The sequence below is a fragment of the Symphodus melops genome (genome assembly GCF_947650265.1).
Source record: "Symphodus melops genome assembly, chromosome: 10".
Classification (NCBI taxonomy): domain Eukaryota; kingdom Metazoa; phylum Chordata; class Actinopteri; order Labriformes; family Labridae; genus Symphodus; species Symphodus melops.
The window spans coordinates 8,903,200-8,924,541 of record NC_136700.1 but is presented as its reverse complement, the minus strand read 5'-3'; the positions used below and the strand labels follow the sequence as shown (position 1 = coordinate 8,924,541).

The window sequence follows — 21,342 nt, the reverse complement described above, 5'->3', positions numbered from 1 at the left end:
GGTGACAGATTTCATAAAGCACTGATCCATGAATCATCCAGTCACAAAAGGATGAGATGGTCTGAGTGATCATCTCATCAGGATGTTAGACAGGATTGTAAACTTATAGAGAGTTTTAATGAAGTCATAAAAACTGGCATGGGTGGACACTTAAAACCACTCACAAACCTACAACTTGCCTGTAGTTTTTTTAACAATTAATATCTCAGTGCTTTTTAAAAGAAATATTTAAAAAAAAGTAAAAGTTAAAATGTTCAAACTCAAGCATATTTAGATGATATATACGTGTACAGGTATGGTGACATATCATAAAGGCCCCGAAGTATAGTTTTATCTTGTGTTTTTGCCTGTCAGTTAGAATAACTTGAGTAATACGCTTTAAAAAAGTAGAATTTGGGGGCCCTATCTTCATGGCAGCATCTGAAACAGGCCATGTCAGCAAATCAACATTGCTAGAATTTTAGGATTTATTATTTTTTATGGACAGATTTTTAGAAATGTTAAAATATTGAATAGCCTGGAGGCCATTGTACATGCCATTTAATGGCATACATGCTCTTTCCTGCTTCTTATTTCTTCAACTTCTTTTTAGATTTTACATTTGAGCCGTCCTGAGTCAGGCTGTTACCATCATCTCTCCATCATTCTGTCATAAAGACCTGTGGGACCAGACAACAATGACCTGTGCAAAGAGTTTAGTCAAACTAAACAGAACTAAGGTGGAAATGTTAAATGTTAAGATGTCTGTTTTACCTTTTGCTTGAGATGTTCAACAGATTCCTGTTGCGCAAGGTGTGAAGAAGATCTTTAATTAGTGGAGTCAGGTTTGTAAGTGAGAAGCCACAGTATTAAGTGAGTTCAGTTTTTTTGCTTACTTTACAAGATTTATTCTTCACAGTCAGTGAAGGTATCAGCTCATATAACCTTGAAAAGGAAAACTGTGAAATGAACACCGCCCTTTGTAAAACTCTCCAATGCTCACTTTTTCTATCACATTTCTGATTATAACTGTTTGGCTAAAGTTTTACTTGCCAGCTCTTGATGTGACATCAGTGACCACTAATTGTTTCTTGTATGACCACAGCAGCTTTCTGCATCAGCCTCAAGTCATAGAATGAAGCAAAGACAGAAATGTACATATACTTTTAAACCACATGATGTTTGAACCACATCAAAATAAAAGTCTCAAGCTAAGAAAGTGAAAAATGATTACTAGTTGCCAGCCTGAGAGTCTTGGAAACACGGAGAGCATTTCATTTCATGTATTGGGAAATATAAAATGCAACATTATAAAAGTTAGAGATAAACAGGCTGCCTGACTCAGTGAAAACTGAAATAAAATTAGAGTAAATATGAATTTAATAAAATGGACATCTGATAGCATCTGTATTGTAACACAGGCTGTAAAACAAAAGTGCTTTGGTGATTACTCAACTTACAGAAGTGTACTGTAAAATGTCTCTATACATCTTGTACAGCAGTAAAACCTCTGTGGCGGTACGTTTAATATGTCATGTTGTACAACAAATGGTAGCACATTTACAACTATTATTTGAGGAATTCAAATTCTTGTGATGCATCAAACACAAGTCTGCAACGTTTATAGGGATCAGATTATTGAGCCGGGAAAACCTTAAAGAATTGTGGAGATTTTTTTCTTGTTAGAACTGTACATTTTCCACCATTTTCCTCAAATTGTTGGCTCAAACTAAATACAATTCCACCATTTAATACACATCTCTACAAAACTTCTGTCAGTAAAAATGTAGGTTTTTTGTGTATCTTATTATCACTTAGAATTCATGTTAAAACAGATTGATCCTATATTTTTTTTACAGACAAGTAGAGATTTCCCTTGATTTTGATTTGCCATTAACAGTGCATTCTTTGATCACAAGGTGGCAGCAGAAGCCCATGTTGGCTGTTACGAAGCACTGGCGATGACGTCTACGAAATGCTAAAATGTTCTGTGTACATTATTTTGTTTGAGGATTTGGCACAATGACAGAGCCATAAACTGAGTGGACGCTGTTTAAAGATGATGGCCACTGATTTGCTAAATGAATTTCATGTGATTAGCCTGTTGGACAAATTATACATGTAAGACTAAAAGAAAGCCATTTGTGTCAAGTATTCTCTACCACATTTACATTCTCTACATTTTCTCAAAAACTTGGGATGAATCAGAAAAAAATTAACAAAATATTTTGTCTGACTATAAACATTAACACAGGCCTTTTACACCTCACTCAGTGGCTCATTTAGACCCGATACAGTACTTCACTTATTGGTGCGGGACAACGAAATATGAAGTAAACTGTATATTGCACAGTTCCATTGATCACACTGTATGTAAAAGTAAAAAGAGGAAATATTATGAATCTACTCTTCATCTATTTTTCATTAATTGATGTTGTATACATTTACAATTAACTGTTTTATTGGTGTTTTATTTCACATAATTAAAATGTCGCAACTTTTTCAAGGTGCTTATTCAAACTACATTATATCATGGAGGGCATCAACTTTATCTGAAACAAAAATGGTTTATATTTATAAAAAAAAATCTGGTTTATATTTATCAGTAATTTTCAGATTAAATCTAGCAAAAGCTGTATGTAATGTTGTAGAAACATTGATGTAGAAGTGATTATAATCATTTGAGCTTTTCAGCAGCCTACTTTTGCTACTTTCATTTCATCTGTGGAAGAACCACTGCACAAGACTTTAAAACTAACGGTTTTGAACTTTGGAGACTGCTTTGCTGAAGAGAGCAAGGTCTGAGACAAGAGGGGACAGAAAATGATTCATGATTAATTAATGTCAGGGAGGAAGTCACAATGAGAACAATAAATGATTTTCTAGCCCCCCACTGCCTGTCTGTTTCCCAGCTTTGATTGTCGATTGTCTTCACCTGTGTCACCAGTCTCACCTGTCTATTGAAGTCTCACATGTTCCTTTTCTTCAGTGTCAGTCCTTCCGTCTACCTAACCACGGCCTGTGCTTTCCTCATGCCGCTTATTTTTCATCCCGGGGGATTTTAGCTAGACTTTTGATGGAACTTGAAAAAGGTAAGTTTTGTGTAGCATTTTGCCTTTTGACACATCTTTTCTGTTAAGTTGAGCACTTGGTTGCTGTTCCTTATTTAAACCTGCTGACAGAAAAAAAAACACGTGAAACTAATTGGGGCAGTCATAGCGAAGGGAGAACAGACAAAGGGAGAGGGACATACATGAAAACACTAAAGACTAAACTTGGACATAATACAATACAAATACACGAGGGAAAAACATGCAAAACCAGGGGAGAATGAGACAAAATAAGAAAGGAAAGCTAAACAGTGAAACAAACAAAGAAAAATGACGAGGTGACAACTCCAGCTTTACTCACGATAAAAACGTGATTTTTATGTGATTTTTCTGAAGTTTAAAAAGGATTGTACAATTAATCTTCACTCTTTTAGATGAAAAGTGTCCGACAACATCATTTAATCTTCAGGGGCCATAACTTTTCCAAATGTACACTTTATTTTAAACAAAAGTACAAAAACAAACATCAGGTATTTACAATACTTGCATGGCAATGTTCACTTTCTTTGGTCATTCTTCCAATTTGATGGTTTTCAACAATGTAGGCAACAAACAGCAGCTTGGAGGTCTGTGATGATCACATGCTGAATATTCAACCAGACGCTGAGCAACCTACTCATGACTAACAACTTAATTCTAGTTTGCAAAGTCTGCAAGCAATTAACCAACAATTTAAATCCGAGTTATGATAGAATTTGCCTACCAGGATGTTTTTTTTTTTTTTTTTTTAAATCTTGCACAATATAAATAGCAAAAAAGAAAATTAAAATCACAAACTTCACAATGACATCCTGATTTTGATTAATTTTTCCAAATGTTGTAAATGCTCCTGAAGGACCAATGATGTGACATGTACAGCTGCGCGTATTCCATTGTATTCTACACAAACTTGACATGAAAAAATGAACGCTAGTGCACATAAAATAACGGAAGTCCAGGTAGATTTTTTGAAAAGAAGGTAACCATAACGGCAACTCTCTCTGAGTTGTTTTACTAAAAAGATGTATTCACAATAAACTTCACATTAAACAATCATTCCTCAACACTAGTGGAGAATTCACAATAAACAAAAAAAAGAACCTTTTAGCTTTAAAAGAAGCATGGTAAAAAACAATGTCTTTATGTCAGACAGTAAAATGAGCTATGCTTTACATTCTCTTAATAATCTACCTGCTTGTGTTATACAGTGGTTATGTTGAATGTACAGTACATTTGAAAACAGAATTGTCATCTACTCTCCTTTTTACTTTGAAGAAAAAGACGTACATGTGATAAACAAAACAAACAAAACAAAACGTAACACCAAAGAACTCTGTGGCACATCAGCTACTTCCTGCAATGCATCATGTAAATCATACAACTGTCTATTAACTAATGCTGAGTATCACAACATACCCTTAGCCCTTTCAGGAATTTTATCTCAATATCCACGTGATTTTTTATTCTTTTTTTTACACTTCAATGAATATGACAAAATAAATCAGTTCAGTACAGTGATGTTGAAGGCAGAGGTTGTTTGGACTAAAATGTAGAAGTGGGGATGTTAAAGAGTCGAGCACAGACTAATGGCAGACAACACGTCCTTACAGCAAAGGCAACTGGTCTAGTAGTACGTTTATTTTCATCAACTAATTAAATGAACAAAAACCAGCAGTTTCTGTTTTTTCCAAATTCCATTCTAACAAACATGAATCCTAATAGTTGACAGGTTTACACATGTATCAGTAGTGCAGACAAATTATGTATTTAACATACAGTATCCATTCAGTTTTCTTTTTTAAGGAATGGTGGGTTTAAGGGGTTCAGGGGGGGATGTTTGGATATGCTTTTTTTTTTTTTTTTTTTTGTAAAATTCTCCCTGAAACCAAATCCAAACTGTCTTCATCCCAATGTACACTCGCAGCCCCCCCCTCCCCCCCCCAAAGACAGAGGTGAAGAGAAATGTGCAAAAGTTCCATGTTTTCACTGCAAAGAGAGAATCAAAGGAACATGTTAGTCAAATGGATTGTCTTTTCTAATGTATTTTAGCATAAGATGGGAATGCTATATATTTTTTGTATACCTTTCACATTCCCAAAGGATGGTTGCTGTTTCGTTTACACCTCTGCCTTTTGGTTATTTTCTTCAACTTTCTCCTCCAGTTTTTTCTCCTCCTCAGAAGACCCGTCTTCCTTTTCACCAGTCTTCCAGCTTCCTTGCCTGTTTTAAAAAGAATAGTCCTTAACTTCAGAGTCATTGTGTGCAGAATGCATAGACGGCACACTGTCCCCTTAGACTAAAAGGAGGCTTACATAGTAGGTTGTGTATCAATAAATTGGCCACAAAAATGACCAAAGAGGCATTCCCTAAATCGTCCCCATTCCCGCACTTAGTGCCCTAAGCAGCCTTAAAGCCCAATACATAATGAGATGAATTATATAAAAAAAATATTCAAATTAAGAAGTTAGCAAAAGTTACATAGGCAATCAATCCCACACTACAGTCAAAGACAAACCTAGCGCCTTAACTTCAAGTGTGACTGCAAGTGTTTTACTCAAATAAAATGTTACTTCAACCACCTGAAACTAACTTGCCAGCACTAAACTAACAGCCAGAAAGTAAGCTACTTGATTCATGTTTCTGTTTACTGCATCTAAAATAAGAACTAGCTTGTAATGTCTTCTGTGCTGGGGAGTGCTTATGGAGGAATTAAAGTTTGTTGTTGAGTCTAAATAAAAGTTGTGTCACTGTTAATGTACGTTGGAAGTGAAGTGGTGGATGTCTGTATTGCAGGTGTTGGTGTTAATGAAGACCTGTGATATAGTGACAGTTAAAAAGGCCTACATGAATTCAGTGTTTAAAGTTTGCTTGTGAGTGAACGAAAGTGGCCGTGTTCACTCATCGCTGTGATCTTACAGTTCTACGATTTTTGGAAAAGGTTCAGTGTCGACTTCTTACTTGGACTTCTTGGCGTAGACCCCGTACGCCAGGCCTATAACAATAGTGGCGACGAGGAGACCGACCACAACTCCAACCACCAGCTTTGTTTGGTCGCCGTCGTCTGAAGAGTCTGTGACAAAGATACAAATAAAGTGTCAGTCTCCTGGGTTACATGTTCCAGTATCATATCACTCCAGCCTGAATGCATGTGCAGACACAGAAGCAGAAGTCATCATGTGCAATAAACGCATTGATGAGTGGACACATCCACACTGTACATGGTTATGACCCACTGAGTCCAATGACAAATCTGTTCTGGTTTGTGACTTGTTGCATCAGCCAATGGGATTATGGACAATGTTGACATTTAGTTAGGATGCTGGTAGCTCCATTCCTCATATATCTGCCTTGTACTAAATAAAACACACTGTCCAGAGATAGGTTTTCCAGTTGTAGAGTCCAAGGTGATGATAAAAGGTAAATGTTTGATAGAGATCCTTCTTCAGTGTCTAACATTTTACTCACCCCCCAACCCTCCCACCGTTTCTTACGATCAAAAAGACCACTAGAACTTACCTTGTTTATCCATTCTCACCTCCTCAACTGAAATCAGATATAAAATCAAAATTAACGTCCAACCAAAACAAAATCCAAAAACCAGTCACTGCTCTACTTCTATTCTACAGAGGCATGCACGAAGTTCAGACAGAAAACCCATTAAACCCAGCATCCCAACATACCGGTGCATACACACGGCAGAAGGTGTGTGTGTAGGAAAGGGGTAAAGAGAGAGAGGTGAAATGCTATCTCAAACACACAGGAATGAGTTAGCACACAAAGCAGAGAATGAATGTTTGCGACTGCATGCATTTTGGAGACCATGTGCACAAAGAGCTAAGCGCATGCATCAGTAACATTTAGACAACTATTTTAGGATAGTTCATGTGTAGACCTTCACTCACCGCCACCATAAAAAAAACAGATGTTTACACCTATACCTGCTTTTATCAGAACTTAAGTGTATACATTAAATACCTAATAAAACTCTTTTTATGCTTTTCTTTTGAAGCACGTTTTTTCGACCACATTATGAGTAAAGAAAGTTTTATTTTGGCCCAAAACTACTTTATCTTTTCATCGCTAGATTAAAAAAAAAAAAAAAAAACATCCTTGAGCTTGACCTCAAGTATGCAGCTGCTACATTATTCTTTTATTGAAGCACCTTAACATTATGTCCAGTGAACATGCAGACAGAGTTAGTAAGCGCCGGAGGAAAAACATCCACAAAGGCAGATTAAGGAGTTCGGCTCCAGGAAGAAAATAATGAAGCAGAGAGACGAGAGAACAATACTGATGAGAAAGCTGATCCTTATAACGTCATGTGAGTTGATTCAATAAGATTATTTTAATATTTAAGATAGTCAAACTTATCAGTTTCTAATTTCTGTGTCTTAGCGTCTTGTCTTTGTTAATCTCCTTGTTTATTTCAAGTGAAAAGGAATCAATGAATCAATACCACCACTTTGTACTTACAGGATGACACATTTATAGCTTTGGTAGCCACGCCAAACTCGTTGGATACAGTACAAGAAACAGTCAAGTTTGCATAGGGCACCACTTGGATCTCGTGTGTGATCTTTCCGTTGACAAATGGACTCTCATCCTGCTGAACCACAAGAGAGAAATAAACAGATTAGTATTTTTGGACACTTTTCTCTGCTTGATTTATACACCTGTCATGACACCAAAAGAAATGAATATTTAGCTCCACTAGGGGGCGACGTTGGATTGATCTGCCACTCGGTCTTTCCATGACAAAGCATGTGTGCCAGTGGGATGTAGACAGTTTGGGTCTCGGAGGAAAACCTCAGACACAAAGACAAACTGCCAACACCCTTTTCACATCCTCTGTAGGGGGATGAGGCATTTTTGTAAATACCCATTAGTGAGCGCTGAATTATTCTCTCTGAATAAGCTTTATAGGACACAGCGAGGGGAGAATAAATAAACTTTGAGTGAAACGTACAAATGTGCTTTATCTGCATAATTCATTGTCATGAGGTGAAAGAGTTCAGTGCACCTTTTGGAGCTGATTAAATATTGCTCACAGATTCAGGTTTAGAGGTTGTTTTTGAGGTGAGATACTGACTGAAAAGAGCTGAAAAGAATCTAACCATCCCACACACAGCCTCGGGTGCATATGTAATTCAAACTGTTTCACTGAATGGATATTTAACCAGTGCGCATACAGGTAAACCACAGACACAAAGGTCTGTTGAAATGACAGTTTTGTCATGAAATTCTGTTAGAGCCTTGGGGAAAATCAAGACGCCTGTTCTTTCCAAACACTGAGCACCACCAACTGGAAATGTTGGACTAGATAAGTTCAGGAGTGCGACAGCTCGGGGAAATACTTAAGAGTGCAAACAGCTATGTACATAACCGGGAGTGTTCACTCACTCTGCAGTACAGACTGAGTGGCAAAAAGCAAAACATAAACTGTCTTAGAATCCAAACACTCAGATTGTTTGGTGTCCTCAGAATCCAGAAGGAAACAGACTTTCTTTGTTCAGCCACACATTTACTGCTGAGCTGCAGGAAAACACATGACATCATATTCAAAGTAGACCAGTCAATAAAAAAAGTGTTAAAAGAGTCCACGTGTCAGAATAAAATAATCAATCATCCAATCATCTGCTACAGGAAGAAATAACCACCATGTCTTACATATGGATGTCTATGTAATGACTACATTTCAAAGTGTCACTGCAGCCGATACATCAGCAGAAGCTTTTTGCCTGCTGACATCTGAAGACCATCATCAGCAAATGAATTTCTGACAATCAGCACTGATATGATCAAAACAATGTTGGCTTGACAGAAACATTTCAAACCATCCGAATGACTCATTTTAACTTTAAATGTTGAGGAGGAGGAGGATGTTAGATGTGTGGTCACTTTAAAGCTGACCACCACCATCTTTTTTTTATTTTTTACATCAAGTCATTATGTTCAACGTTGTCAGAAAACACTACTTAACAAAGACGTGCAAAATCTATGCATGAGGCAAGTAGTGTAAACATTTCCATTCCACTTGCTATATTTTCCACATTGTGCATCTGCTGAAGTCCAAACTTAAATAAGTGACCTTAGCAACCACTCCGCCATTTTTGTTGAAGTGTGAGCTCTCAAAAGGGAAGATACAGATTTCACTTTTATGGTGTTATACTTGAATGTCCATGATGACAAATCCTTCAGATTCAATTTCTGGTCAGCCGTATTTTGAGCAAAAGCTGATTTTCTATATTTCTATTCACTGATTTACTCTGCAGACATTCACTATGAGTTTCAGAAGTTGAGTCTGTCATACCCACAAGGGATTTAAACCGCCTGTGTCTGCTCAAGGGATTCACAGGACACGATGCAGCATCAAATCCAGCTTTACTGTAACTCCATGACTCGAAAACCTCTCAAATTGTTCATCAAATCACGAGTCTTCTAGGTGGCACTGAAAACAGACGCACCAGCTGCTCTTCTGTTGTGTTAATGACAGAGCTGCTTCAAGAAGTGTTTGTTGTACTTTTACCGTTACTACGGTAACAACACGTCACAAAATCCTCCAGGAGTGAAATCTTGAGGATTAAAACCTTAAAATGTTTGTACACGTACCTCTTCCCAACAAAGAGGACTTACGGTGGACTCTTTGTCCCCCCCCCCCCCCCCCCATGGCAGTGAATGCCTAACATGCATTCAAATTCAGCCACCACAGGATGTGCAGGGAAGACTACAAACTATTGATATGGAGATCTAAAAGAAGCATGTTCGGTGTGTCGAACATTTAACTGTCCAGCCAAATCCAAAGTGTCCTGACTTAAACATGGGGGCAGAATCATTTAGTGTCATCATCATAAGGATCGTTTACGAGAGTTCATACCGTGGTGCCGTTGATGCTCCAGGAAACAGCTGGCTTAGGTGAACCTTCAGCCTCACAAGTCAGGACTTTGTGTTTGCCATCGTCACTGCGCCGTTTGGTCAGCTGTTTGATAACTGGAGCACCTGCAAGAAGACGTAACTCTTCAGATACATCTGAATGAAAAAAAGGTGCCGTCGTGGTGTCTTTTTATTCTTTGAGGGTTTTTTTTTATTCTGAGGGTCAGCTTAGAAGACTGTACCGTAAGAAGTGTGTTAGCTTAGCTTAGCATAAAGAACAATAACAAACAGAAACAGCTAGCTTTAAGATATTAAAGTCCACTCACTAGCATTACTTTTGAACTAATTAACAAGTCGTGTATCAAGTTTTTTTTTATGTGTTTTCCGGTCTTTAAGCTATGCTAAGCTAACCAGCTGTGGTTCATACTTGTCTTACAGGTGAAACATGCGTCGCTCACTAATGTCACTCCCAGAAAGTAAATAATACATTTTCCCGACACCACTGATTTTGTTTTTGGTCCTTACCTTCAACAGCTAGTTCAAAAGAAGCCTTTCGGCTGAGCAGACCCAACGTCACCTCGCACTCGTAAAGACCAGTGTCTGTGTACGTCAACTTGCTAAACTTTGGCTCTTTGTCCAGTTTCACATTGTCCTGTAATTGAATAAAAGAAATATCGGCAATGTCAATAACAGCCACCATTTTTACCCTCTCCATTGATTTTAGGCTTGTTGAACTTAAGGTTGCGTTTACCTTTGTCCAGGAGACCTTTGTGTCTCCAGAAGCATCAATCTCAAGATTAAGATCCAAGGTCTCTCCGGCACTCCTGACGATATCTCCAGAGGGGCTCAAATTGATGTCCAGGTCTGAGAAGAGACGAGAGGATGGTGAAAGGGTGGATCCGAGAATTGACAAAGGTCGAAACTATCTTGTTGTTAACTATACACCCCTGCTCTTGGCTGCCAGCACTGCAGAAGCAGCGTATTAAAGACACACAAAGCACAGCACGACAGAAAGCTGGCAAAGAGAGACATTGGGAATTTTCTTTTCTCAAGCATCATTTTTCACTTTAAACTAACAAATAAGATTCCAGGGGTACGACAATGACAATACGGCTGGTGTGCGGCAAAATTATTGAAGACTTGTGAATAAAAAGTGTTTTTGTCACTTACATTGGACAGTGATGTCATTAGTTGCTTCCATCGTTGGATTGTCAACAAGCGAGCATTTATATTCACCAGAGGAGTTGCGTGAGACTTTCATGATGGTGTAACTGTCGGTGTTTTCCACTTGCACCACTTCTCCCTTTGAAGAAAATAAATCACACAGGAGATTAGCTTACAATGTCAACACTTTAAAATCTTTACCCTGAAGGCTTTGACTAACTGATCTGATACCTCCTATTCTATTTACTCTGACATATGTTTGTCTAGTCCTCCTCTAATTCAGACAGCTTTCCACAACAGGAGATTGGTTAGTTAAACAACTCATGCCAAAAGTGTGTTGTGGAACAAGATGATGCATAAATAACTTGTTGGAACAAGCTAACTAACTAGCCATATAATTGTCAATGCTCTTTGGAAACCAAAAAGTTAAAACGGGCTCCCGGCTAGTTTGCATGTTTTAATTGTTCAAGTGATAACAAGCAGGGAATGAGCATGAACAGAAGGGAGAACAGAGTTTTGGTGAGATATTGACGAGTACCTTAAGATGGAAGTTAAAGCTGGTAGGCGCTGGGTTACCGTCAGCAACACACTTCAGAGTCACATTGTCTCCTTCCACCAAAAGGTCCTGAGCAATGACCTGAAGGTCGATGTTCTCTGTGGAGTCTGAAGACATAGAAAGTCAGAGATTGGGCGTATGTGTTGATGAATTAAGTGGAGCGTGTTCCCCTTACAGCTCGCTGCAGGAGACACAGAAACATACTGTGCTATAAGCTACAGAGAGCAGAAAACTTCCCTTCCTGTCCCTCACTGTTCGGTACAACCAACTTCCAAAATGCAGCTGAGGAGAAATTTAAATTGCAGTCATAATCTCAAGCAATCGACCAAGCAATTCTTTCAAAGCTCAATGTTTCTGCTCCATGTGAGGCAAACTTTTTCCCACATTTCTTGTATGAAGGTGTTCCACAACCGATAAAGCTTCGGTGAGCAGGTACTCGCAATATTTTATGCTGCGTTTGATGTGCATCCCACTACAGACTTAAAAAAAAATCCAACCCCCCACAAATCACTACTGAGGGTGCAGAACTGTTGCCTTTCTTGTTATGATAGTAAAGATATATCACAGGAGGCAGCCTGCCTCTATTGGCTACAGCTGAGATGATTTACAGACGGTTTATTTTGAGTTTGATAAAGATTGAGGGGTCAGGTTGCAGATGGTTAAACTTAAGTTTGTGCTGATCTTAAGAGAGAAAGGACCCTTTAGTAGTTGTACAGAAACAGCATCACCGTCTCGCTTCTTCACCCCTAAAAAGTGTTTAAGTGTAACAAATAAAAGCATTATTTTATTACTTTATGTGATGTGTTATCACATATTTAAAAAAAAAAAGCTAACAAAAAGGCAAAGGAAAAGGCTTTTATCACACAGAGTATTAACTTCTCATGCTCTCCATCTCATCAAACAAACTCGTGTCTTCCTGCTTGTCTGCAGATAACATCTTTAAGTTTGTCCCGTGAAGGTTGTTAGTGCGGTTTGGTGACTCACAGGTTATACTGAAGGTCACGGGAGAGGACACCAGCTCTGCGCCCGCACTTTGCTGAGTGCTGCAGCTGAACTGGGCGTCCCTGTCCTCCTTTTCAGCCGAGTACTGCAGTACGGAGGTAGTGGTCACAAGGCCAGTGGCAGGGTCCGCAAGAAATGAGGTCTGGATGGAAACCCCTGGACAGAAAAACAAACGACTCAGTGGAAAAATCTCACAGGGAAGAAGTAAAACAAAAAAAATAATAAATGTGTGTAATGAGTGATGCACTGTTTTCCTACTGCCTGAAGAATATTTTACAGGGAAGGTCCCAGACACAGAGAATGATTACAAAATGTAAATGTCAAGGTCAGAGTCTGTTGTATTTGTAATTATGCACCAGGAGGAGAAATACACACCTTCCCCATCAGCCACCAGGGGTTTGTTGTTCTTCAACCATGTGATATTTGCTGCTGGGTTTGCATCTTTTGCAACACAAGCACCCAGCTGTGAAACAAACAAAAAAAAATCATTAAAAAAAGATCATTAAAATGGCACAGACTCAATCTGCATCTTTTTAAATGACTCCTCATCAGAGGAAATTCACTTTTGACCACCTGTCCAATAGTGGAGGACTTAGCACTTTTCTACCCAACAGACCATGAAACGCCTCAAGCGCTTCGAAAGGCTCCTCAGATCCTTTGGGTATTTTAATTGAAGCAGGGGGAGATTCTGCTCTTTACTAATTCATGAGAGTCACTTCAAAGAACTCATTACTGTAGTAACATGGTCGCTGCTATGCCTCAAGATACCTAAGCCCAAGTGAGGGCCCTTGATGGTTTACTGCCTAAAATACTGTAGGTACAAGTAATGTTTATCATGAAAGAACAACCTTAGTAAGTCTTCCAATCTCAAGCTCCTCTGCTTTGTCAGAAATCTCCAGTTTTGCCGGCATTTCTGCAATACATAAAAAAAAAACATGTTAATGATTGGGATGTTCCTTTATGTGATTTGTGCTGCTCATTTACAATAGACGTTGTTTCAGACTCACTGTTGATCACCACAGTAACAGGATACTCTACGATGTCTGCTCCAGCTACCACCATGCAGGTGAAAGTGCGCTGGTCGCTCAGCGTGGCCGCAGAGAGCAGCAGGCTGGAGTTTGCAGCCAGGCTCACGCGGCCCTTATATTCATCAGTGGCGCTGATTAGAACATTCTGGTCTTTCTGCTTGACCAGCAGGTCTCCTGGAAGTCCCTCTCCTTTGTCCTGAAAGCGGAGCAGAGTGCATCCAGTTACTTAGCGTCACATATGGCACTGGCTTCCAGTTCAAATAAAAGCACCCTCTGTCCGCGCGGTGTCATATGGAGGCACAGATGCATGGCACATGCACTCAGACTGGGCGTGGCTCAGACATGATAAGTGGGTGTCAGACGGACATCACCATTTTGAATCCATTGACCTCCGCTGTGACTTACATATTTCCACTTAAGGATCACGACATCATCTGCTTTTACAGCTCCATTGTTGCACGGGATCTCCAGCGTCTCCCCGTACAGGCCGATAACAGTCTCGAAACCGCTCACTGGGAAAGAGAGAATCAGAGACACATTTTTCAATTACTCTTTCAGAGATGGGCTAATCTGGTCAGCCCCGGCACAGCTGGAAATGTGTTGGCTAAAGATTGAAGTCTTTTATAATTCTGAATGCTACAAAGTCCAACTTCTTTGTGCATATTTGACAGGCATTTATTGACCACTAAGTGTCTGGAGACGTACACTGAGGACCACCGTTTCTATAGACTTCTGATCATTTACAGCTCCTGTTGAAGGGAGAACAACCTTTCCTGCCCTAAATTTCCTTCAATACATCGCCATGGAGACAAAGTGCTGAAGAGGGGGGATGGGATGAGGGTGCCAGCAGAAGTGTCTCAATGAAGCGACCGAGGGTTCCAGCTAGAGGGCCACGGGAAGAAAAGTGTGCCATGGCCCGACTGAAATGAGGTGTTGCTGTTTTTTTTCTTCTTCCTATTCAGATTCACAACTTTTCAGAGCTCTACGAGTTCAGGCTAAGGTAAACCCATGGGTGGTGTGCATGTATGCGACAATAAAACTCCACAACAGCTCATCAGCAGTTCAGTAAAGTGTTGTGGAGAACAAAGTGGTGGGCGACAAGCTTCTATCTGTCGGATCAGTCACAAACTATGTATTGAGAATTCACAGGAAAAAAGCACAAAACAATTACGACGCTCAAATAATCTGTGCGTGTCCAACCCCGACACTTTGTGACATATGCTTACGATGAAATCTGTAAGGTTAACCTCAAACTTGTATTCAGTTTCATCTTACCTCGTGCAAAGACAGGGTGTAAAATTCATTGGCTATGTGTGTGATACTCATTTGAATCCCATTTGAATGAAAGTAAATACTATTACTATGGTTACCATTGTCTGCGCTACAATAGACTAAAGACTGGGACCCTGAAGGCATATTTACACAGTTGTTTGTGATGTTGCAATGAGCAAGCAAGTTTGGAGGTGCACAAACGTCTGCGTGCCTCTCTGTGACATTTCCCTCAATCAAACTGTCGTATTTTTATATCAAGACACCCACAGAAGTTCACAGAAGTATTGTTGACTCTCATGGTGCAATAGTTCATTAGAAGCACTCAGCAGCAGCTAATAGTTTGCCTCATGTCAACAAAACCAGCTTTTATTGGCTTCCTCCTGACACTCAGCTGAACAAAGTTCAGACACCTGTCACTCATCTTTATGAAGTGTCAGCTCTGAAACAACCTCCAGTTGGAGGCTGACAGTTGTAAAGCCCGCCAGAGAAGCTGCTACAGCGAGCAGATGACACGCAGCAGACAATTCAATAATCTGATTTTTAGAAGGGCATGTTTCGCCTCATGTTAAGTTGTGCTGTTCGTTGTTTGAAGTTGTTCCTGCTGTCGCTGATAAGATAGGCCTTCCTGTGGCCACTACTTCCACTTCATAAATGAATAAACTGACATTTAAGAAATACATTTAGTTCCTTTTGGAGGGGAAGTGAGATAAGAGGACTGATCCTCATCATGTGTTTGTTAAATATGAGGCTACATTTACTGATAGCTTAGCCTAGCTTAAAATCGCAGCGGAATCTAAAAAGATACCCCTGCCCTTAATGATGGACACATTTCTCCTACTATTGAATCTAATGTGCACAAATTACTTTGAAAGTCCCATGTTGGGATTTACAACCAGAATTAGCCAGCTGCTTTCTAGTTTTAAGTCTTAATGCTAAGCTAGGCTAACTGCCTCAGGTGTAGTTACACATAAGCTTCATATATACCTTCTTTTTTTGTATTTAACTTTGTCATTGTGTATTTCCCCTTTTGTAATTAAATTTTAACAACTTATTTTTGATTTGACACTTCATCTTTGATTAAATTCTAGTAGTAGTACAGATTTTGAAGTTAACGTTGTGATCTATGGTGTCATTCAATGCAAACAGTGAGTAGTGTAGTTGTGCTTTTCCAAAATGTCATCCATCATAACTGCAGTCGATGAGTTTTTCTTGTTTTATATGACGTCCATATTGATAGAATGACAATAAAAATGATTTCCAACACTGACTAAGGAAACAATGGGCTTTAAAAAAAAAAAAGGAAATGTGCTTTATCTGTGTTGATGGTTATAACCAGGGCTCAGAGCTCTATCTGTGAAGCATCAGATGTGAGCATCAAAGCACCGCCCAATAACTACTGGAGGAATGCCGATACCGCAGCCTGTCACCTGAATAGATTCAGCTGCTGCATTTAAATGAGGCGAGGCGACATTTAAATATGACAGCACATGACAGAACAAACCTCGACTCATTTCAACAGCTGACAGTCTAACCAGGTAGTCTTCTCCAGACACTGGGATAAGCATCCATCACTTGTTGACTACAGCAGCAGAATTAAAACTATTTTCTGTAACAATTCCACAAATTGTCCAAAGATTTGCCACACATCTCTCTCTGTTTCCCCGAATATCTAATCACCAACTGATCCACGTTGTTTTGCTGCATCGCACAACTTTAGGTATTCGTCCATTTGGATTCCCGTATTCATGAATAGGCCTGTCTTCCTTTCTTAAGCATTTGAAAATGTCTTTGATTTTCTGTGGGTGGAAAATTGGAAGTTTCTGAGCTGGAAATTTTGAGGCTGCATTTCACAGACATTTGCTCACACCTCGATTTTGGCAACAGGGTGCACATCAGCCCGTTACACCTGAAATGGTAATGCCGACTGCTGGTGTGAACGCAGCGTGCTCATGTAGCCGTCCCACATTCCCTTGTGTTTTTTTTTTGTTTTTTTTGTCTTTCTGATGTAAATCAAATGAAACTGACTCTCACGCTTGAACAAGCTTCGGCTACAAGTGCACGTTTCAGGTCGAGACGGAGACGCTTGTACACGCTGGGCGGAAAAGGGAGACATGGGGAATCTATCAGGGTGAGGTATTTAATGAGCTGCCTGAGCAAGACATGGGGACATGTTTTACATATGTGCCAACTCTTATAACATCCTGCTACATTTCATTTTGAAAGGGAGAGTGGGGTGCCAGAAAGAATCTGTCAGGATCTAGATAATGTGCTACACCTCAGCGTGTTGAAGCCAGGCGTGGTGTAATGGCCGAGAAAACTTATAGATGTTTTTTTTTTTTTCAGAATCTTGTTGGCCGGGCAGGTCCGCATGTTTCCTTGGGTTTCGTCCTTGGAGAGATTTCTGCACAACCTGTACTGCTGAATCTCACAAATGATAAACAAACAACAGTCCACAGGTTTCATCGCAAGCTCCGCCGTCTTGGAGAGGTTATCGCACTCCCTGTATAATAAACTCCTTACATTTCAAATTCAAATCGAGCTTGTTGAATATTCAAATGAAGCTGTGTGTTCGGCTTCTCTGAGAACTTTATAAAGAGTGTGAGTTAAGGAAGCGGCTTTATCTGCGCAGATTACACTGTAACACAATGAGAACTAATCACACATGTTGGGCTGGAGAAGACAAAGCTCCTTGCTGCTCACGGAGATAAGGTAATCCTTCGCAACAAAAGTAGGTGAGAGAAATATGACTTCACGTTGACAAACACACGCCATGCATACATAAAGCTATCACCTCCAGCAGCTGTCTGGAGGATGAGGGAGGAGCAGGGAGTGGCAACCGATGTTTTTTTGTTGCAAAAGGCCTGCAGACCCAACTGCTGTATGTGGAAAACTCGTAACTATGACGACAGCTGTTTCTCTTACTATACTTTTACTTCTTGCCAAATGTTAAGAAAAGCAATAAAAAGGTTACACTGCTCGTCGCCACAAACTTTGCTGAAGCATGATGAAAGAGAATACTCACGATCCCCATGAAGTCTTTTTATTGCACTTAATAATGGCATATTGTGTGGTCTGTATTTTGTCACAAAGTCTATGAAAATCCCCAAAACTGTCTGACATCAGGGCATGTCATCCTTTCAAAAAGCATAGATGTTTTTGAAGCAATCCTTTATTCATAATCTTTTTTTTTTCTTTTTTTTTCAAATGAAGAGTCAGGAAATTTCAAGCTGAAGAGATTTAAAAAAAAAAAAAAAAAAAAAAGTTGTGATCAGTTCAAGAGGACCCAGGGTCTCCAAGATGCCAAAGAGAAGATGAAAGTGTTGAATAAGACTTTGTTCCAGTGTGGTACATCCTGTCTTTACTCTTTTTTTCTTCTTTTTTTTGGTGTCATTTTAGTCATCTGAACTTGAAATATCTTTGCGTGTCAGGTTTGATGTGAGTTTGGGTGCACTTTAAATAAGCAGAGCCTTCATTATGCCCCCCCCCCCCTCAAAAAAAGAAAGAATTAACTAATACTCAGTCTGTACCAAGTAATAGACAGGCGAGTGACAGAGACAGGAGGCAGCACCACAGGAGACACTTTCATGTTCATGATTAAGGCTCCTCTTTCCCAGAGAAGAGACAGGTGACGACAGCTCAGATATAAGCTCACCAGGGAAATCAGCTACCATCCCACACTACTTTCTATATCCCTATTTTGCTACCTTACGCCCTCTCGTTTCTGTGTGATTGTGTGTGTATATACGTCTTTTGGCTCCTACATCAACCAGAAAATGGAGGTCTAAACTTATTAAGTGAAAATGAGGATTGTGCAGTGAATGGAGATCCCACGGCGCATGTCCTCAAAGACTCGATGGCAAATAGCCTCGCTTCAGAAGCACTTCAGCAGTGAGGAGGGCAGACAGATTCACTTCAGCTGGATCAATAATACTTGAGGAAAGGCGGGATTCTTGGACTGAACAGCGCTTGCCTAAAGAGAAAGAATTAAAGGAAAACCTAACCTTCCGTGACGTCCTGCTTTCTTGTCCCCGTCTTTTCTTAAATAATTACACCAACGGCTTAATTTTGAATGGCCTTATCGAGTGCGTGAGATCAGGGGAGATGAAATGTGATCAACTCAATCTGTCATTACTGGCTGAAAAGAACAATAAGAGGGTTCGCTGTCCTGTAGACAGTGGAGGAAGCAATCTGTGGCAATGTGATAACAGATGTGTTCACCTGAACATTTACACTAGGGTTGTGCACTGATTCAATGATTTCACACTGTCACCCTTGCGATATACCAATACCTGTTATTAATATATATGTATTATTTCAGGCCCACAATGCTGCTTAATGTTGTATGTAGCGTCATGTAAAGCAGCACAGTGGACAGATGGCATGTTAGGGAGTGTTTTGAGGGAGAAGATGGAGACAGCTATATGGAGAGTGTGTCAAGTCTAATGAAAGTACTTTAGTCTGCTTCTTCACTCCACTCATTTCTGTATTCACTTCATTAACCTGCACCTTACTAAATTAAAAACTCTGCTACAGTAACAGTTTATGCTCCTGACCAGTTTGAAGATTGATTTCTTTTCTTGAAATAAAAACACACATCTAAGTCCCCACTATTCCTCTCTTTCTCTCTCTCACTCTCTCTAGGGAAGGGTGTAATCATGTTACTGATGGATAACAGACAGCACACTCGCACAGCATTCCCCTTCACACATGCTTCTTCTCGCCTCTCTTTTAGTTGCAGGAGGCACCATTCAAAGCGTCAACATTGGGTGCTCTATAATTTTGCCTTTTCCTACGAACTGAAATTGCCTGTCAGTGTCTTTACAGCATTAAATTTAAGGGCATCAAACCCCCCCCCCCCTCCCCCATCCACCCACACACACATAGACACACACAAGCAGGTCGAGAGCTGGTCTTCAAAAAAGCCCAAAGCTCACAGAATCATTTTCCAAACTACTAATGAGGAAGCTTACACAACAAAGTATCCACTTAGTTCTGCTCCTTGTGATGGAGTGAAAGGAAGGTGGTTACAGTCACAAAAACACACCCTACCTATTTCATGTTTATGGGAAGGCGTCAAACTGCGTAGCCATGCTGCGCCAATGGCCCTTCTGATGGCAGTCAGAGAATGGCCTCTTTGGTCTAAACTGTAAATCTTGACAAATGATGGATTGCTGGCCTTGACAGTGTGGACAGGAAATAGGCCCTTTCCGACCAGGTGAAAGACGTCATAGTTCTTGGAACAGTTTGCACTGAACTGGGAATCAATGCGTTGCAGTTGGAAATGTTTTAGCTCCAACTTAAAATCATAGCCAAAGCTGTTTCTGTTACTTCTTTCTTCAAGTCAGTTTTTTTTTCTTTTCAAATGACCTATCCAATGTGATGTGCTTTAAATAGTTGTTACCGTCTCTTGAAATGAATGGAACATGTTTAACTAACTTTAAACAGCTTTAGTGTGCAGAGTTTTCCTGAGGGAGTCCCTTGAACACATTGGTCCCAAAATTCCGACTCCTGATCCCCACGTGATTAACCTTACTGGCATTACAGAACTCCTGACTTCCCTCAATAATCCATGAAGGTTTTGTTTGTTTGTTTTTTTAAATAAGTGTAGAAACCAAGGTCACAAAATGTGTTTTAGACATTCAGGTTCTAAGGATGACCTGTAATCATGTTGGTCAAACACAGTTTGCCATCAAACAGTAGATTACTAGTTAAATGTGGCAAAGAGAAGCAGCTACATTGTCACTATTGAGAAGCTATAGACTAGAAATGATTTGCTGATTTGGCTCGACAAATAATCAAGTTCTTAATAGTTGCTGAAAAACGGTTCTGGTCCAGTGCGGATGTTGACAATCCTCCTGGTCTAGTCTATTTTACTGAAACGAGCAGCAGGCATGAGTTTGTTCAGTACTTCAGCGTAGACAAAAGCCACATTATGTGACAGGAACTGCACTCCAGTGTCAATTAAGAGTCATTTCCAAAGCACCATTTTCATGGCGCACCATCTGTTTCAAGACACAGGAAGGCCACGATACCAAAAATGTTGCCCTGCGTCTCATTGACCTTCAGAAGAGTGCAAAGGTCTGGAAGAGAGATCCAATGTGCAAAGATGTTCCATTTATGGACAGAACGCCTTGGGACAAAGGTTTCATTTTCTGAAAGTGTTCCCACAGGCTCTTTTCTGCTGTCTGTCTGAAGAAGAGCTGTCTACTCCTTTTTTTTCTGTTTTAATAAGTGATCCACTCTCTGTGGACTCTTATCTAACCGTTACACAAGAAATATTGTCCAAAGTCCATCACATTTATTGTTTTATGACGGGAAACAGAGTGTGATCTTTTACGACATTCAAATGTGGGATTCAGGCTTTGCATTTTGATTTCCGTGC

The 21,342-nt window shown here is 39.8% G+C and overlaps 1 protein-coding gene across 3 annotated transcripts in view; it reads right to left on the bottom strand.

The window, feature by feature from the left end:
- Window positions 1-3,504: 3,504 nt before the first annotated feature.
- The window catches only part of LOC306830996 (CD166 antigen homolog A-like), a 35,046-nt gene continuing 17,208 nt past the window's right edge, over window positions 3,505-21,342 (bottom strand). The window contains exons 2-16 of one of the 3 annotated variants that reach the window (XM_079354806.1): window positions 14,094-14,200; window positions 13,668-13,884; window positions 13,509-13,573; window positions 13,036-13,123; window positions 12,643-12,816; window positions 11,641-11,765; window positions 11,109-11,241; window positions 10,690-10,802; window positions 10,464-10,590; window positions 9,943-10,064; window positions 7,542-7,674; window positions 6,585-6,611; window positions 6,027-6,138; window positions 5,152-5,288; window positions 3,505-5,054 (exon numbers count right to left, since the gene is read on the bottom strand). In XM_079354806.1, coding sequence (XP_079210932.1) covers window positions 5,186-5,288; window positions 6,027-6,138; window positions 6,585-6,611; window positions 7,542-7,674; window positions 9,943-10,064; window positions 10,464-10,590; window positions 10,690-10,802; window positions 11,109-11,241; window positions 11,641-11,765; window positions 12,643-12,816; window positions 13,036-13,123; window positions 13,509-13,573; window positions 13,668-13,884; window positions 14,094-14,200 — 1,646 coding nt within the window. In that variant the 3' untranslated portion in view covers window positions 3,505-5,054; window positions 5,152-5,185. The remainder of the gene's footprint in view (window positions 5,055-5,151; window positions 5,289-6,026; window positions 6,139-6,584; window positions 6,612-7,541; window positions 7,675-9,942; window positions 10,065-10,463; window positions 10,591-10,689; window positions 10,803-11,108; window positions 11,242-11,640; window positions 11,766-12,642; window positions 12,817-13,035; window positions 13,124-13,508; window positions 13,574-13,667; window positions 13,885-14,093; window positions 14,201-21,342) is intronic. The other 2 variants (XM_079354807.1, XM_079354808.1) reach the window with 2 other exon arrangements.